General features: G+C 40.0%; 1 protein-coding gene across 1 annotated transcript in view; it reads left to right on the forward strand.

Annotated features, from left to right (window-relative positions):
• RIC8B (RIC8 guanine nucleotide exchange factor B) overlaps window positions 1-19,113 on the forward strand; it is a 40,699-nt gene that overhangs the window by 18,444 nt on the left and 3,142 nt on the right. The window contains exons 5-9 of the mRNA XM_075602235.1: window positions 4,999-5,149; window positions 7,997-8,092; window positions 10,436-10,580; window positions 13,181-13,325; window positions 16,725-16,844. Coding sequence (XP_075458350.1) covers window positions 4,999-5,149; window positions 7,997-8,092; window positions 10,436-10,580; window positions 13,181-13,325; window positions 16,725-16,844 — 657 coding nt within the window. The remainder of the gene's footprint in view (window positions 1-4,998; window positions 5,150-7,996; window positions 8,093-10,435; window positions 10,581-13,180; window positions 13,326-16,724; window positions 16,845-19,113) is intronic.

Below are 19,113 nucleotides of genomic sequence, written 5' to 3' on the forward strand. Positions count from 1 at the left end.
TCAATGTATTTGTGTTTACCAAGTACAGTACATCTTTTCATTGAAATCTGATATTGAAATATTAGTCACTGCCATTGGTTTGTAACCTAATTACAATCACTCCTGTTTTAATCAATTGATAATTCGTAAAACGTGATATGAAAACCACTGATATACTGTAATGTAGAGATGTCAACCTCCAAGGGCCAAAAACAAATGTGGGGCCTACATATGTCATCTTAAAGCAGCAATTCTGCCCTCCTCCCCTCCCCAGATGACTACTGATGTATGGCAAATATTTGCTATTCTGCTAGTGTCACAGTGAATCAAAATAGCTTGGACTGGGGGACTCATTGAGAGCTTGTTGATGATGGATCTTGGTCTTCTGAGTTCTAAAAGTCAGTCCTATTTTCTGATTCCTCAGTAAAGACAGACAACTGCCTGAAGATCTACTTCAGAGGGAGCAAACACTACAGAATTGTCGGCGTACTCCGGCTCTGTGATGGAGTTCGGGTGGTCTTGGTTCTTGGCTGGAGTCATCTGAGGTTAAGTTGCTTACCATCCATTTGGTAGTTTAGCTCTCTGACTGATGGCTTGCCCGTTGTCAGATGTAGCATCATCAGAAGGAACAACAAAAAACCGTGTTGGGGCAATGAAACAAAAATTAATTTTGTATCAATATTTCTCAGAAATCGAAATGGGCCAACAGCTGCCTGTGAGTGCTTAATGTAGAAGTACAGACTGCACTGTGGTCCAGATTAGAACACATCTAATCTTGACAATATGGGAAGTTTTTATCTGGCTTTCAGGTCATAGGTTGGAAGCATATGTATGTATATATAGCTTTTTAGGGCCATCTGCATTATTGCAGTTGTATTCTCTGCCTCTTCTGTAATTAAATGTAACTTGCTCCACTCTTGGCTTAGCCTCAAAGTGGTCTGTGATGGATCCGTCATCCATCGTCATGGAGCACCAAAGTGATAAATGTTGGTGGGCGTCTGTGCTTCAAAGGATCTTTCACAACGCTTCTCAATTGACAGAGTTGAAGGTGAGGGCAAAAAAAGGCCATGTAGAGCGGTTTATGTGGAAGGAGACAGATAAGGAGGATTCCTGCGATAGACAGCAGGGCGATCCCTCTGTAAGTTCCATAGTTTGACGCGTCTTGAAGATTGTCATGGGATTTCCTCATCATTCCAGGTCTTCCAGATGAGTGTGGAGCAGTAACGCGAGCTCCTCTCCTCCCATCTCCCTTGCCCCCTGCTGGGGGAAATGGAACAATGCACAGTTCATTGGAATGGAATTTACTGCATTGATGGCAGTGTATTAAACCCCCTTCTTACCATATTGGATAAGGGCTATTATGTCATATGTGTTCACTAACCTTTTACTTATATTTAATGTGGACAGTCGCAGTGACTTCCTACTGGTATGTCGAAAAACACAACTGAGCATGTTGTTTTTTTGTGTTCGTAATATCCAAGCAATTGTGTTCGCCGGCAGGTTCCTAAAAGTGTGGGCTAGGTACCCTAGTGACCTGCACTGCAGTGGAACTGGTATATTATTCCCATCCTACTAGATTGTAAGCTCCTTGGGGCAGAGACCTCCTTCCTGCCTTCCTTCCTTGTCCGTTTGTCTTGGCAGTCCTAACACGTTAAGTGGTTACTGAATTAAAGCAACACCGATTTTGTTCTTAAGACTTCTCATAAGACTGCTAATCAATATAGTATAATCTAGGTATTCAAATATAATCATTTGTACAATATTATTGTTTTCCCTCCATTGTACTGCGTTGTGGCATATTTGGGGTCATACAAATAAAAGGTAATAATAATAGTTTATTTTTTAAAGCAGAGATATTTATGCAAGAATAGGTTGTAGGTCCCAGGACATAATTGAAAACGAGAGGTAACTCTCAATGTATTCCTTCCTGGTAAAACATTTTATTTATTTATAAGTGTGACAATTGATATTTAGAATGAGAGAAGAGGATTTTTATTTCTGTAACACACACCACATTTTAAGTGTAGTTGGTAAACTTGTTTCCATTGGCTCCTTTACAGTCGGAGGGGCCCACAGATCTCTGGTAACTAAAGGGTTAGTTTAGTTTTCTTTCTTTTCTTAGATGTTCATCTACTGGCCTACAATGCGTCATTGGAGTTTGCATGGTTCTTGTATGCTGACACATTCAGCTTATATGAGTTATCAGTACATTATGAAATAATAACTTGTTTTTAGTAAGGAATCTGTTCATGAAAGATGCATCAGGACCAGCGGTGTGTCTGGGAAAAGGTGCTGCATCTAATACAATTCAGCTGTAAAAAGAAAGGGTAGAAAACACCTGTACAGTATCCACGCAGTCGCTATTCCAGCCTCATTCCTAATTTCCCAATCACTACACGACTTCCTTGTTGATGCCACTTGGAGTGTAAGCTCTTTGGCACAGTCTCCCCTTATGTTATTTATCTGCTGCTCTTATCCCCCTTGTTTGTACTGTGTTTTCCCTGCATTGTAATGTTGTACATTGTACACTGTTGGCGTTATTAGGATTTTATATATACATAAATTGTGCAAAAAAAATCCCGCCTGGTCCCCCCACAGAAGTAGCCCTGCATAGAAGATGTGAAAGTTCCTCGCTAAAAACAGGAGGGGGCTGGGAGCTAAGGGGGTGGATGTCACGTCTAAGTGATTAATGACCTCTGGGAAGGAAAGGAGGGGGGGAGGGGGGAGTAATGTAACACCATTATTCTACCCCCTGGTGTAGGAATGCAAATACTATTGTGAAGAACTCTGCATAGAGCCCAAGTTCCCGGTACCAAGAGAATTTCATACACTTGTATTCCACAAATAAAACTGTCAGAGCTCTGACAAAGATCAGAAAGCCAGGCCTCTTACTATGAAAAGAATTGCTCAGACGCAGTGATGCAGAAAATGCAATATTGTTAGTTGAAGGGGCTGGGTTTTTTAAAAGGCACCATCGAGGGCTGGGAACATAGTATAGTTTTGGACCACGCTCTGTGTGTGTTGATATTTCGGTTTTCATATGTTTCAAGGTTATTTAATGGCTCAATTGTAGCAAGCTACATTAACAAGAAATGTCACCACAATCAGTTTAAATCATCTTTGGTTGTTTGCAGATGTAAAAAGCAAAGTGACATCTATTTTTTCCGTAGTGACAGAGAGAGTCATCCAGACAGGCCAAAAAAGCAGAACTTTGACGCGTTTCGGGCAAAGCCCTTTGTTAAAGAGTAGACAAAGGGCTTTGCCCGAAACGCGTCAGAGTGCTGCTTTTTTGGCCCCTGTCTGGATATCTCTCTCACTACGGAATAAATTGGATTTTATTTTAATTTTGGTGTGCCGCTTCCCTGTTTTTTCCCCCATTGCTGTGCTCCACCTACCTCTCCTGTGAGGATTTCTTCATACCGCAGTACAAGGTTATATTGGAATTTTAATTTGTTGTAACATCATTGAAAACAGTTTTTGTTCAGTACGTAGCGTAAGGAAAAAAACCTGAAGAAAACAGCCTGAATAGTCCGTGAGATAACTTATTGGCATTCTCTAACTGAATATTTGTGGATTAGGTTTATAGCTTGATTTATAATGTAGATATATCTTGCAGATCTAAATATAATGTGCGAGTTGATTTTAAAATTTGATGATCAAGTAGTAAAATATGGCAAGTGACAAATCGCAAAAGCTCGTCCTCCTATAATAAGGGTAGAAAAACTTCTTGTCTCCCCCCCCCCTAATATTTCCAGCATTCCTTCTGAGACTGGTGGGAGGATATACAGTACTAATGAGTTTGTGAGTGATAAGACAAGCTGGCTAATGGCCATAGAAGTGGTAGAAGTTTATTGCACTTTACTGTGTGTGTTATTAAATAAGTTATGGTGGGTAAAAAAGTGAGAAACCACCCACCGTAGAGTGAATAAAAAAAATCCTTTGTGAGCACATCACGTCTCAGAACGGTCTGCAGCCCCGCTTTCCCCTATTATCTCTCAGCATACAATGCATCCACTGCAGCAAAGGATTCTGGGAAATTAACATTTCCATTTAATTGCCAATAGACATTTGGGAGTACAGCTTCTTTGAAGTATACTTGTAAAATTCAATATGAGCCTCTGGGTTCTGCCGCCCAAACGATTTCATTTTCAATTGGGTCGCTTATACATTTTAAATTAAAACAAAAATGAAGTGGGTGTTGGTGTATCAGAATATCTTTCTTCTCTTTTTTTCTCCATGTCTTTGTCTGTTTTGCTCCATTTGTGGACTTCTGTTCTTTTCCAGCCTTCCTTCCCCCACTAATTGTCTGACCTGTACCTCAAGATGAATAGCCCTACTTCTCCTGCAGTCTGACCCCCTGGCAGCAGTGATAACTTTAAATAATAATAATGTTAATAATAATTGTTATGGGGATTGAAAGCACTTTACAATGACAGTATAGTGCGCGGTATGCAGCACACAGTCCCTGCCCAGGTGAGCTTACAATCTGTTTTTGGTGCCTGAGGCACAGGGAGATAAAAACTTGCCCAAGGCCACAAGGAGCTGACACCGGATTTGAACCAGGTTCCCTGATTCAAACTCTGTTTCATTGTTTGTTTACAGACTCAGTGTCTTGACGCACAGAGCCGCTCCTTCTCCTGTGTACAGACAAGTTTGGTTCTTTTGGCACATAAGCAGTTGTGTTTCCATATGATCGCTCAGTTTGAAGGCTGAGAATATGAATATGAACAGCCCCTAAAGATGTTTTAGGATTTAATATAAGGATTTTGACTATGGCATCAATAAGCGAATCCGTGCAAAAAACCAACATGCAATAAACGTATTTGTTAAATAAGGTAGCTCAAGCTTGTGGTTTATATGGAAATGTTGCTCCTGCTAGTGCAATGTGTTTGTTCAGGCATTTTGTAGTCCGGTTCATATATTTATCTTATGTGAACTTTACATTTTGCGTGAATGTTGACTTTAAATGTTGACTTAACAAGTTTAATTATTTTTTTTTATACCATGTTATTTCCACAGCAATACAGTCAACCTCTTAAGCAATGTTCCGGTTTCCTGTCTGGATGTTCTGGTTGGCCCTTCAGGTAAACAAGGATCATCAAAGACCAGTGACATGGGCATGGAGGCCATTCAAGTTATACTGGACTTCATGGAGAAAAGAATAGACAAGGTAGTCTGTTACATTATTGGAACGCTTATGTTATTGTTAGGATGGTGCATGTGTGTCGTGTGTTCTGGGACTTTGTTAACTTGGATAGAAGCATTCTTATCACAAAGTGATAATACAATGCACATTGAACTTATACATACTATTTCTATGCAGCAGAAACTTGTATTATATGCCGTGCTGTGAATATTTGAAACAACATTTCCAGAGACTCTCCCTCTTCTTGATGTTATCAGATGTTACCTAGACATGGAACATGAGCCAATCTGGCAAAATAGTTTTAGGTCAGGGGTTCTCAACTCCCCAGCACCTCCACCTCTCCTTTACAGGTCAGGTTTTAATGTTATCCCTGCTTTAGCACAGGTGGCTCAGTCGAAGATTGATCCACCTGTGCTGAAGCATGGATATCCTAAAAATCTGACCAGTTGGGAGAGGGCGTGGGGGGGCCTTCTGCAAGCTACAGCTGCCGCTCATACACACAACTGAATCTCATAATCCTGATCAGGCTTAATCACACACTCCTGTAATAACTTACTCCATCATTTGTTGCCTGATCACATTATTGGAAAATAGACTCCTGCAATAGTTAAATGAATATGTATACAAGCGAGCCTGGGTATGGTGCTGCCACTCTGTGGTGGCAGGCGGGGGTAGATCCTTTTGGAATGTCATAGGGGCGAAGATCAGACCTTATGATTGCAATCTCCACTCTTTAGATTTAGGGGTGGGCATCTCCAGTCCTCACGGGCCACCAACAAGTCAGGTTTTCAGGATATCCCTGCTTCAGCACAGGTAGCTCAGTCTTTGACTTGGCGTGATTGGTTTTTTTTTTTGTTTGTTTTTTAGTTGCTCGTTCTAGTTTTTAGGGGTTAACGGTGCAAAGCCACCAATTTGTAACGAATGTAAACGGCTTTCTTAAACAAATATAACCATGCTAAAGCAAAGATGTCGTCTTTTTCTTTGAAAACGAGGGCATGGTTCCTCTTTTTCAGTTGCCTCTGAATAGGTGAACATGTGTCAGTGTTTTCTCTGCTCAAATCCCCCCCTGAGTGTGGGTAACCGGTGCATCAGACACGAGAGTGCCTTTAATGTACAAGATCTCAGCTAAGACCACTCCAATATAAACTGTATATAATATAACTTCCCTAATAGGGATGGGAGACTAGTACCTAGTGCTCCTTGGCACATATAACCAGTACATAGATTGTCCCATACAGTATAGAATAAGGGCATGGAAACCCACAGGAATGACTCACTATTTACTTTCACAGTCCATAGTGTAGTCCAATGGCGGTAATTCAGCGGCGTGCAGTCCACCAAGCAAGGTTAGCAGGATACAGGTGAGAGAAGCAGTGCACTGCCTAAAAAAGCAGGAGGCGGCTCACGGCTGCATAAAAACGACTTTATTCCATAAGTGGATCAAACATGACCCCCACGAGCAATAGCAGGTAACATACCTACGCGTTTCGGGCCGTGTGCCCTTTATCAAGGTGGTAGGGCACACGGCCCGAAACGCATTGGTGTGTTACCTACTGTTGCTCGTGGGGGTCATGTTTGATCCACATATGGAATAGTCGTTTTTATGCAGCCGTGAGCCCCCTCCTGCTTTTTTAGGCAGTGCACTGCCTCTCTCACCTGTATCATATCCCCCCCCCCACCCTGTCCTTATCAGAGAGCCAATAAAGTTAAGGAGGAGGATTTGCATGTTGAATTTCGTTAAACAGTGACAAAAAGTAGCCAGAGGACATCAACCCCCTAACAAGTCTCCTCTCATCATGTTTACTAACTAAGTTTAACACACTAAAAAATAAGAATACAAAATACCTGCAGGTGTCAGATTTTGACCCCCGCAAAAAAAGTATAAGGTGCTATCCACCCAGGTTTAACCCTTTAAATATGTCACTGCGTTAGTTCACTGTTAGGAGGGATGCCCTTTTCTGGGGGGTTACTACTGCTATTTTTTAAGGCTTCCTAGAATTAGTGTTTGCAGTAAAGTCTTTCACGATATTTTGCTCTAATAGTTTTTCATGTTTTTAAATCATGTTTCATGTTAAATCTTAAATCCTATGTTATATTTTTACCCTCTTTGGGTATTGTACACGAACGAGCACTATGAAAAGATTGGATAAAGTACAATTTGTTTTATGTAACAATGTATCTATAGCCCTATAATGTTTTTTATCAAATATTAAAAAACTGCTGTCTTGCTTTATTGAATTCAGGTTAAAGAGGCAATCGAAACTTCTTAAAAAAAAAAAAAAAAAAAAAAAAAATCTTAATATATGCAGCCTTTAATTACCGTTATTTAAAATGAATTACCTAAGATACCGATTGATTGATTAGTTCTCCCGTGATCAAAAAAAATGATCAGCCGAATCCTGCTTCCCAGGGTTCACAAAATGGCTGCTTTTCTGTTTCAGTCGATCCTTCAGTCAGTGTAACTCATCAGCTACAATGTATCCTTATATTACAAAAGCAACATTATCTATGGTTACAGTTTGCAGCTCAAACTGCTGGGAATTTTGGCATCAAATGATCAGAAAACGGAAAGTGTTACAAAGATCTTGCACTGCTCGGGAAGGTGTGCTAAAGCCTACTATAAAAATCAACGTATGCTCAGTATATTCAAACTCATTTAAAATGGCATTAAGAGTTGAATAATACCATTTTTTTTAAAGTAGTAAGTATTATCTAATACTACAGAACAGATGATTTTTTTATTTTTTTTAAACGCATGTAGGATATTGCTTGAATTTCTCCTTGAAGTTGAAATATGTTAATTCTGCATTTATATACAGCCTTTGTTTTACTTAATAAAATAGGATAACCTGCTTTTTCATACCGTTTCAGGCCAGCTGCTACAGAGAGGGACTTACTCCAGTTCTCAGCTTGCTCACAGAGTGTTCAAGAGCTCATCGAAACATCAGAAAGTTCATTAAAGCTGAGGTAATATGCCACTAAACCACAAAATAGCATATTCTTTGTCATTTATCACTAGCAGTATTTCGCAGCATCCACAATGTTCCTTGAATGTTGTGACTGACTTAGGCTAAGATTATAGTCCTTACTTGCAGGCGTGCGACAGACCTGCTTAGCCTCGCGCAGGCCTGCAGCCCCAGCGATGTGTGAACTTGGCCGCAGGACATTGGGGAGGCGTGGCGGACACGTCACGAAGCTGGTTCGCCCTCATTGGCTGAACCGCTCACGTGACGCTGACGTCACGCGGCCACGCTTGAAAATATACTTTTTTGTCTTTTCAAAACGCGGTTGCGCCGTCGTGCGTGCACGCACTAGGGATGGACACACAGGGATTATGACATTTGTGTTTGTCGTGCGCTCCAGCACCATCGCGAGTATAATCTCAGCCTAATGCTACATCAATAGTGCAGGATACGGCGCCGGCTATGTAGCTCGCGCTGAAACAAACACTAGGACTACAGTGTATTAGTGCATAGTGCGCGCACATAGGCTACGGGGAGACCGACGCTTTGCGCTACAAACAGGTTTGTATTTCCCGTGCGGCGGCCGGGTCACGTGAGCGGTTAACCCAATGAGGGGAAACCAGCTCCGTGATGCCACGCCTCCCTGTCGCCTCTGACTGCAGGACAGGAAATATCTCCTGCTGCAGGCGAGCGTGCGCTGCGCCGAGGAGCGCGGAAGCGGAAGCGTTCCACTATGTTCGCAGCCTTATGCAGTTGTCGGTAATGCACACAACATTTCTCTTCTCCAAGAAACTCATTGACCGTGCTACAGTATCCACAATGTGTGGGAAAGTTTAACTTGCATTGAAAGTTCAGCACACATTTTATATTCTAATAGTTTACTAAGCTTTGATTTAAAATTAGGTTATAGGATAAACAGTATATACCTAGTATTTGTCTAAGTTTATACCTCTTAAATCAACAATTTGTTTTATCTTGCTCCTACCGTCATAAATATTGTACATGGTACGCTATCTTATCACATGCCACTAACCCTATTAAAATATAGGAATCTAGGTTATTTACTGGCTGGGACCCCTTTATTAAACTTTCTTGTATATGTATTCATCAGTGTAATTCATAAACTTTCAAAATTGAAACATTGGTTTCTCCCCCCCCCCCCCTTTCACAATGAGAGATGTGTATGACCCGACGAGCTTTTATCATTATCTAATATCAAAAAAAGAAAGGGAAAAAAACCTACTTATTACCCCAAATTATGTTACATAAATGATTGTAGGTGCCGGCCCTTTAAAATGTGTGGCTGCACAAAAGAAATCCGGTAATAGAAAAAAGTTACATCTATTCGACTCCCTGTGAGTTGGTCCTCATAAGAGAATAGTGTTAGTTGTTTAAAAGAAATGTACAGCATTTTAATTCAAAAGAGCATGCAGATGTTACAACGTTTCTGGCCTGTATGGACCGACTGTTAGGTCCGATCCAACTGATCGTTCCGTAGGGCAGGCAACCACACCAAACTCGACCCGGGGAGATGTCACCACGACACTGATATACTCTTGGGCTCAGATATGATAGCACAAGCTCGGAGAGTAAGATGACACAACACAATGGCTGCTGTTTTCCTACATCTGTTTAATAATGGGCAAGCGGTCTATTTATACAGAAAAGCAAGCAGAAAAAACGTTATCAGCTCTATACATCTGTTGTTACAAACTGAATTCAGACATACAGAGTAGACATTTGTGGTTATATATCCAGTCTGGAAAGGCCATTTCAGAGAAGTAACACAATTGTTAGCTGGGTGACAGGAATCTCTGTGGTTTTGCTTCTTGTGTTTAAGACACATTAACATTTTTTTATCTAAAACTGTTAAAGCAAACATTTTATTTTTACCATTTCGGTCCCTGAGAGAAATAATGCTGGCATATATTGCTTTAACCTTTTCAGTCCCTGAAGGGAACAAAGCTGGAGTATATCATTTTTATCCCCACACTGACTCCCTGACGAAGGACCCATGGAGACCAGAAACGTAGTAAAGTCTGCATGCTCTTATTTATTTATTTATTTATTTATTTTAATTAAAATTCTGTACATTTTTGGAAACAACTCTTGTTGCTAACATTATTTCCTTACAAAGGCCAACTAACACTGAGTCTAACAGATTGAGTGATGCCTTCTACTTTTTTCTATCACTAAATATCTAATATAGTCTTTAAGTCTAATTAAGTGACAACCAATTTTGAGGGTTTCTATTCCAAGAATGTAATCTGTGCAAGGACAATTTAGACGTGCAAATAAGTGTGTAAGGTTCTGCATGTGCCTGTTTTTACCTTTTACATCTTATTAGGTATTACCACCTTTAAGAGATGTTTCCAGTCGCCCAGAAATTGGTACAACAGTGCGGAATAAACTGGTGAGATTAATGACCCATGTGGACCTTGGAGTGAAGCAAATCGCAGCTGAATTCCTCTTTGTTCTCTGCAAGGAGCGAGGTAACTGGCATGTTGAATATGTTCATGTCCGTTTTTTGTCACATTCCGATCTAGTAGCCTAAAACTAAAAAGGGGAACACAAGTGTGGTCTTCAAATACACCAGAGCGTTTCTTCCAGAGCCAATAAGTCATATTTGCCTTAAAAGGAGAGAAAAAAAATGCCTTATTTCTTCATAACATTTACCCACAAATGAAGTAGCATTAAAGTTGTAACATAGCATATTACTATTTGGCTCAAAAAGATCCTAGGTAAACCCCCATCCCCCTAAATATAAAAAATGTATGCTTTTGCCTTATTAAAATGTTGTGCTCCCGCTTCGCTGGACTTTGCTGTTGATGAGAGAATAGATCTTTCTTTGGTCACCAATAGACAACCGCATGTCCCCTCTCGCATCCCACCGCTTTCTAGTGGGCTCTGGACCGATGGTGACGCTAGCGTCCATATTGTCTGGAGATTAAATCTAATTTCTCGCTGTGGGTTGAGCTCTGTGGGACTCGCACCCCATCTCAAAGTCAAGAACACAAAACCTTGAGTAGCCTAGAACGCTGTGTATAGCCTAGGAAGTTGCAGCTCTCGGAGATGGCCAGCCACTAGCGCAATCATTAACTTAATAAGTAGTTGCCAAACTCTCAGCTGAGATGTATATTCTTCATGGTATAGGAATATTGATTTATTAACTAAGATGGATTGCCATATCTTAATATTTATCAAGGCAGCTCCCAGATGTATAGTCTCTGCACTTTTCACACGACAATGGTTTCCACATCTCGGTCGAAGATGAAGAGATCTCCCCCCATATAATGAATAATGGTGGCTGATCCTTGCAGTGCCAAGCTCCTTTTATCACATCTTTTGGAGGCTAATGTAACGCTAGTATCGCAAACAAGTCTTCAGACTTGGGGAATGTCAATGTAATGATCAGATTGTAGTAATTGTAGTGTGGGTAAAGCGACAAACAATTTCAAACATTTGCCAACGTTTCTAAGACAGGCAAGATATACAGTAACTCGGACCAATTGTTTTAAGTGCAGATGTAAAAAGTTGAGCGTGATAAAAAGTTGAGACAGACAGTTGATTCTTTTGCTCCATTTAATTACAGATCTGTTTCTCATGAAAGCAAAGCAACATTTAGACTATGTACCATTGATGCATATGCTAAATTACAGTTTTTATGTCAACTTAAAGCTGCAGTTCAAGCAATATCCTACATGTGTGTTTTCTTTTAATAAATCAGTTCTGTACTATGAGAAAATACTTGTAGCATTTAAAAAAAAAATAAAAAACCCTATTTTTAATCTATTCTAATGTAACACGCATTTTTGTTTCTATAGCAACCATTTACAAAGTCACATCCCCTTCCTCTTCTTAGACAGGCTCTGGCACACCCCTTTTGCTATCTCTCTAGCAGTGCACCAATTGTATCTAGTGCCTGCCTGGTCACATGATCTTCCACAGACAAATTTGCATCTTGGGTAATCTTCTGCAGCCCTAACAGTGATATAAAGAACCCCTGAGCAGAATCTTCAGCGATCGATTTACAGGAGAATGGATCGATCGGCAACTTAACTAATCACTTGTCAGTGTGCAGATTGTATTGATGCACATATTGAATGGGGGAAAAAAAAAAATTAAATAATAGCTTGAACTGCTGCTTTAAGGGACAAAATGGCCAGTCTGCGAGCTTCAAACCTAGACACCATAGTAAGATATTAGTCTTTAATAAATTATCATAATGCGAAGAACTAAGTGTCCCAATGTGGTTAATTCTTTTTATTTATTTTTTTTCTTTTCATACATTTATTTATTTATTTTTAATCCTAAATATTATTTCACAGAAACAGAAAATCCCAATAGGATTTTAAGATGATGGTGTACAGCAAAATGTGCACAGGTCTGAATAGATAAGATTGTCTGTTTTCTGAGTACTGCTTAATTCCTGATTGCTAAATAAAGCTGTGAATATTTTATATTCTGTGACACGTGTTTTTTAATTGTAAGTTGAAAACCCTTAAATATATAAATTATAAACATGGTTATTATTCGTAAAATAGGAATGTATAGTTAAAGCAAAGTTTTGTTAGCTTACAAACATTTGTATGTTAGGTGCTATTTCCCAGACTCCCTTGCTGCAGTGGAAGCACTGTATGCTAGGAGATAATGGTGAAAATCAGGGTTCTCTCTTGTCTGAGACATGTGAATGTGCATACAAGTGATATTTTCATTTGCTGTAAGCACATAGCAATAAACAAGTGTTGTATTGCTAGGTGCTTTAAAACTTTGCTTTAACAATGCATTCCTACTTTACTACTAATCATGTTTATAATTTACTACTATTTGTTTGTTTCACAGAATATAATAATTTTTACAGCATGGTAAATTTACAATTATTTACGCTTATTTCATAGAATATAGTCATTCTACAGTATTGTAAATTTTCGACCTGAGAGCTTAAAGGCCAAATAGTTGAGCAATATTTTGTGTTGTGCAGAGGGCGGCTTTATTTGGAGCTAGTTAGAAGGCCTTACTCCATAAAGAATGCCATCATTTTATTTCAAATGCTTCCGTTTGTGGTTATTTGTGTTCTCATTCTCTCTTGCAGTGGACAATTTGTTGAAGTATACAGGGTATGGTAATGCAGCGGGGCTCCTTGCTGCGAGAGGTCTCTTAGCAGGGGGAAGAGGTGACCGCTGGTACTCTGATGATGAAGATTCAGACACTGAAGAATACAAATCGGCAAAACCAAAGTAAGTCACTTGTTGACCTTTTGTGTGGTCTATTATCTCCTGCATTTCATGCAATGGTCCTATTCTATTCTTTGAGGAGCATTTAGATATCTTTCAGCTATTTTGCCTAGCATACACTAACGTAGGTTTATTGGCATTGGTTATACGGAGCTACGGAAAGGTATGTAGCAAATGGTGCATATACAGCTGAACCCCGTTATAACGCGGTACTCGGGGTCCACATAATGAGACCGGATTATAACCGGGATCGCGTTAACAAAAAATTATTACGGTATTTTTTTAAAAACAAAATCGCCATCGCGATCAGGGGTTCCACAAGGACTTACCCACATCTGCAGCTCTCTCCCTGCTTCATCAGCTTCGGGCGCGTGTGTGTGGACCACACTATAACGGAGTTGAGCTGTGATACTTTATTATTCTGATCTTTTTCTCTTGCTTCAAAAGAATCAGCCAGATATGAAGTGACACAAACCTCTCTGTAACAATTCTTCTATCAATGTAATAAACTGGATTAGCAGAAACATTTGATGCGCATTTACCCCTGATCTGTTACAACTCGCAAAACATGATCTTGTGATGGTCCCACATAAACATGAGAGATAAACGCAGGGTCGTCCAGTCATGCATCACCTGCTTTTAAGTTTTCGATTTCTTTAGATTGCAAAAGCAATAATCAGAAAAGTCATACATGATAGATAGATATATACTTTTGTATTGTAGAGACCAGTTTTCCAAGCTGCTTCGGGCAGAAGATCTTGGACGGCAAGATATTTTAAGACCGCGATATTGATTAACTAAATGAGCAGATCTTACCTGTGGTTTCTTTGTAAGGATACTGTAGGATATATTTTGATTCAGTCTTGAGTTCTCAAATATGAGCTTTTTCAAAGGCATTTTCTGGGAATATAACACCATTTTTTTTAATGTGTTTCTTTGAGTGTACTAATTAACTAAACAATAAATTGTTAAAGAAATAGTTATATTTTGGTCATTGAAATCCAATATTTATTACTGAAAGTTGAGTCACTATCGCTATAGTTTCTATTAAAATGAATGCAATATATTTTTTCTTGATTGGCCATCGATGGTCCATACTGTAAGATGACATATCTATTAAAGCATGATTGTTTGTTTGTTTGCCCTTAAAGTGAAAGTATATTTTGATACATTGGAAAATAATACTTGAAATAAAAAAAGTAAACACTTGGAAATATAATAGCTGTTTATGTAGCCTCGTGTTACATCTTGGGAACGGGTTTTATTTCAGATCATATCTTCAGCTGAACCTCCCACTCAGGCCATTACAATATACTGTTTTTTGAACAGCAGTAAGGGTGGTTGGCCATTAAAGGAGCAGTCCCAGGTGGCAATTTTTGTTTTTATTTCTATATCTATATCTATCTCGGCAAGCAGGGCTTTCGGGCTTTGAAGCTCCCGCGTCACATGAGCCAATATGAAGCCGCACCGATGACGTCACGGCTTCCTATTGGCCAGCAGGCTGGGAAATATCTGAACAGCAGCCATTACGAGATCCCTGCTTGCCAAGGAGAGCGGCTACCAGCACCTAATTCGCAGGTAAGGTATTTCCGGAAGCAGGGGGGTCCCCGGGGCTGAAATTAGTAGGGTTCTGCTCCGAAGAGCCCCTGCTTCAATTGTATATTAATAATTTTCCCAAAAATCTGTCCCCTGTGACTGCCTCTTTAAGTCGTAAGAACTCTTGTAGTTTGTAACATCCTTTTTAATATACACATAAAGAACAGGGTTTGAAAGCTTTTAAAGAACTAGGTCCAATAAAAGGTATCACAACCTGCAATATATTTATATATCTCCATGACACAGATCGCTGCTAGAACTTTGAACTACTATCAAAGTGGGATAACAATAGGAAACTAGAATAAACACATGGGGTTCCTAGTCTAATTACCTACTTTTTATAATATGTCCATTATTTTTCTTTGTATGGACAGACTCATAATCTAGGCCCATTCTGATATCTGCGCTACAAATATCCTTCTCTAATGGTGGGTGATCTTGTGAAAAGAAATTGGGTTATTTGTCAATAATCCGGAAGCTTATCCATGCACCCCAGTTCTAGCTTTCTGTAGCAGTTATTCACGGTCTAGGGACTCCCGGCTTACCATATGTTACTCCTTCACCCCATTACCCTGCCTGTCCTTTTGATTCCATCAGAAATAATATATAATATAAGGTTCCCTCACGAAATGAGAATATATGGTACTAATATGATCCACTGACCCCCCCATAATTGGTAGTTTCCGGCACAGTTTTAGTCCTTTTATGAGATATTTTCACATGTTGTGTTTTACTTGAATTAAAATTAACTCTGTGTGTCCATTGTTACTATGAAAAAAGTGGACAGAATCCACACTTCAGTGCATCAGAGCAAAACTTGATTCAAAGTCCAATATTTATTCAAATAGATCATTGATAACAGAGAAATCTGAATTAAAGGATACATGAATCCTATGCTTCCCTTGATTGAAGTGGTGAGTGGTATAAGGTAGAGACTTCACATGCCCATAAACCATGTAGAAGAACACAGTTAGAAGCTGCGTAAAGCCAATGTGCACAGCTCGATCCTCAATGGCACAGCCTACTGAGGGAATAGGGACAATCCCCTCCTCCTCCCCCCCCCTCCTCCCCCCACAGCTAACACCAATCACTTAGTGTCCCCAGGTGCAGGTAAGTCTCCCCCCCCATCTCAGATAATGAGTAGCTGCAGAGTCAGCATAGAGTGCAGGCAAAGGGGCATAGTGAGCAAGGCAAGGAGAAAACTACTCACAAATGAAATCCACAGCAGCATGTATCCGAAGGTGGAGAAGGCAGCAAAACAAAGTGATAAATAAGGAGCTCAGTACCAGACCTAAGCCAGCCAGACTGGACTAGATATTAAATAGTCTTTATTCGGCCAATGCCATAAGTTAAAAGGACAATGGAAACCTTAGGCGCGTCTCGCACCAAACTCGTTGATAAAGTTTAGTGCGAAACGCGCCTGAGGTTTCCGTTGTCCTTTTTCCTTATGGCATTGGCCGAATAAAGACTATTTAATATCTAGTCCAGACTGGCTGGCTTAGGTCTGGTGCTGAGCTCCGTATTTATCACTTTTATTATTATTATTACTATGACTAACATTATTACTCTTGTAAGTTATGAACTTGGTTACAGTTCAATCAATATAAGCAATCATGCCAAATCATATGGCCTTGAATTTAATCTTGGAAAAGTGGCTTTTTGAAATATTATGCGCAATCAAATGTAATATTGTGCTACTTTATTCTTCTCCAGAAATCCTCAAGCTTTCATTATGTGATGAAAAAAGAAAACCAATGCATATAATACCTTTTTGGGGGGTTACAATATATCATTTTTATTTTTCAGTATAAATATGATAACTGGTCATGTAGAAGAACCAATGCCAAACCCCATAGATGAAATGACAGAAGAACAGAAGGAATATGAAGCAATGAAGCTTGTCAACATGTTTGATAAACTTTCAAGGTACTTTACCTTCAGAAAATACCTGTGTGTTTTTCATTTTATTACAAATGGAACTTGGACTTCACGTTATGTGGGGGCCGTGTCACTCACATTATGTGGGGGCCGTGTCACTCACGTTATGTGGGGGCCGTGTCACTCACGTTATGTGGGCGCCAGGTCACTCACGTTATATGGGCGCCGGGTCATTCACGTTATGTGGGCGCAAGGTCATTCACATTATGTGGGCGCCAGGTCATTCACATTATGTGGGCGCCAGGTCATTCACATTATGTGGGCGCCAGGTTTGAAATGTGGTTGAGTGTATTTAATTGCTGATGTATTTTTATACCGAATAAAATTATATATTTTAATATAAATCACTGAGATCTTTTTACCAAATGTGTATTTTTGGGCTGTAAACTTTCACCATCTGTCTGCATACAAGATGACTCTATCGCAGGGGTGGCCAACTCCAGTCCCCAAAAGCTACTAACAGGTCAGGTTTTCAGGATATCCCTGCTTCAGTACACTGAGCCACTGATTGAGCCACCTGTGCTGAAGCAGAGATCCTGAAAACCAGACCTGTTGGTGGCCCTTGAGAACTGGAGTTGGCTACCCCGGCCCTGATGTATCTCCCAGCCCTAGTAACACATCACTCTGACCTTTCTACCCATTCTGCCATCTGGTTTGGGTACTGACATACAGAGGAAAGGGATAGTGAGCAGGACATGCATTCAAAGAGGCATTTTGCAAGAATGTATATACAAACAATGCTATCAACCCCATTCAAACTTAGAATTTTTAAGTCTAAGATTTTATCTTAACATTGCCATTGTATTTTGTGTGTGTGGAGTCCTTAGTTGTCCCTCCTTTTGTGGGCATACATTCCACATATCTCCTCTTACTACAACACACAAAACACAATTATGGGTGAAAATGGCAACAACATTGTATTCCTAATCTTATACATATATAAAGAGGACCTTGCCAGCAGCACGTATATACAGAGTTCCATATGAACTCCTCCAGCCAGACCCACTTAATAGGCCACCTGCTAAGATCCAGGGACACTAGAATATGTTGCTTTCTCGCATCCAATTTCCCCTTTGTGCTTCATCATTCTCCCACAGCCTTCTCCTGACTTAACCTTGTGCTGTCCACTTCTCCAGACCCTTCTGATCTATAGCCATAAACATACTCCTTTTTGCCCGGCTACAAACCCATGGTCTTGCCACCGTTGAACTAAGGGCATCCTACTTTGCCGGTTACTCTGTTTACAAGGCTAAACACAAACAGGAAAAAGACAATTGCCTTTTGTCACTTTATGAGTTTTTTAGTTGATTTGTCTAACATTTGATGCATTCTCCCTTCCGCCCCCCTGCATATCTTCAAATTATTCTGATTTCTTCATTTATATGTAGATGCTCTGTCAGTTTAGTAAAGGTTTTAGAATAGCTTCAGTCTTACGTGTTAAACATCTGAAACCAAGTTGGATTTATTTAACTGCATTAAAGGTAAGCTTCAGTTTTCCTAGCCAACCTGGTGTTTATACTTGGAATCCTGCGGGTGAGGAAATGGGTCCAATTATCACAGCCTGAGTTCTGTAATATATTCAACAAAGCGACGAGTATGTAACAGAACATGCCCCCGTATTAGCCAGCTCATTAAAACCACATAATTACTGGGTAATTGTTAAGGCAATGCGGCTGCTTTGGCTCTTTGTACAGTGGGGGAAAAAAAAAGTAATGTTACAGAAAGGAAATGGAAGTATTGTTTAGTCCTCAATTAGTAAAAAAGATTAATAGGCTCGAAACAAAATACTGTGTAATCAAAGCCGCAGGTTGATGTTTGAATGGTTGGTTGTTATTCCACAGCAGACACGATCATTAGTTACACGTGTGAATACTTGCGTTTTGGTACAAAGTGCATGCAAGAATGAAGGGTCATTGAAAAGAAGGGAATGACTTCCAAGTAGTCATCAAGCTAAACCGTGAACAAGACCCAGAAACTTGTATAGATGAACTGAAGGAACACTTAGGAGACCTGCAAATAGATGAAAGAATGCAATTGGGGAAATGCTGTACATTATGCTTTCCCCTTGAGGTGCATATTGTTTGGTTTTATGCTATAGATCAGGGGTGCTCAACTCCAGTCCTCAAGTCCTCCCGCTAACCCCCTAACAGGTCAGGTTTTCAGGATATCCCAGTTTAAGCACAGGTGGCTTAATCGGTGGATCAATCAAAAAAAGTGGGGGGGCTTGAGGATTGGAGTTGAGAACCCCATGTATAGA

This window comes from Ascaphus truei, chromosome 5 (genome assembly GCF_040206685.1).
Source record: "Ascaphus truei isolate aAscTru1 chromosome 5, aAscTru1.hap1, whole genome shotgun sequence".
In the NCBI taxonomy this organism is placed as follows: Eukaryota; Metazoa; Chordata; class Amphibia; order Anura; family Ascaphidae; genus Ascaphus; species Ascaphus truei.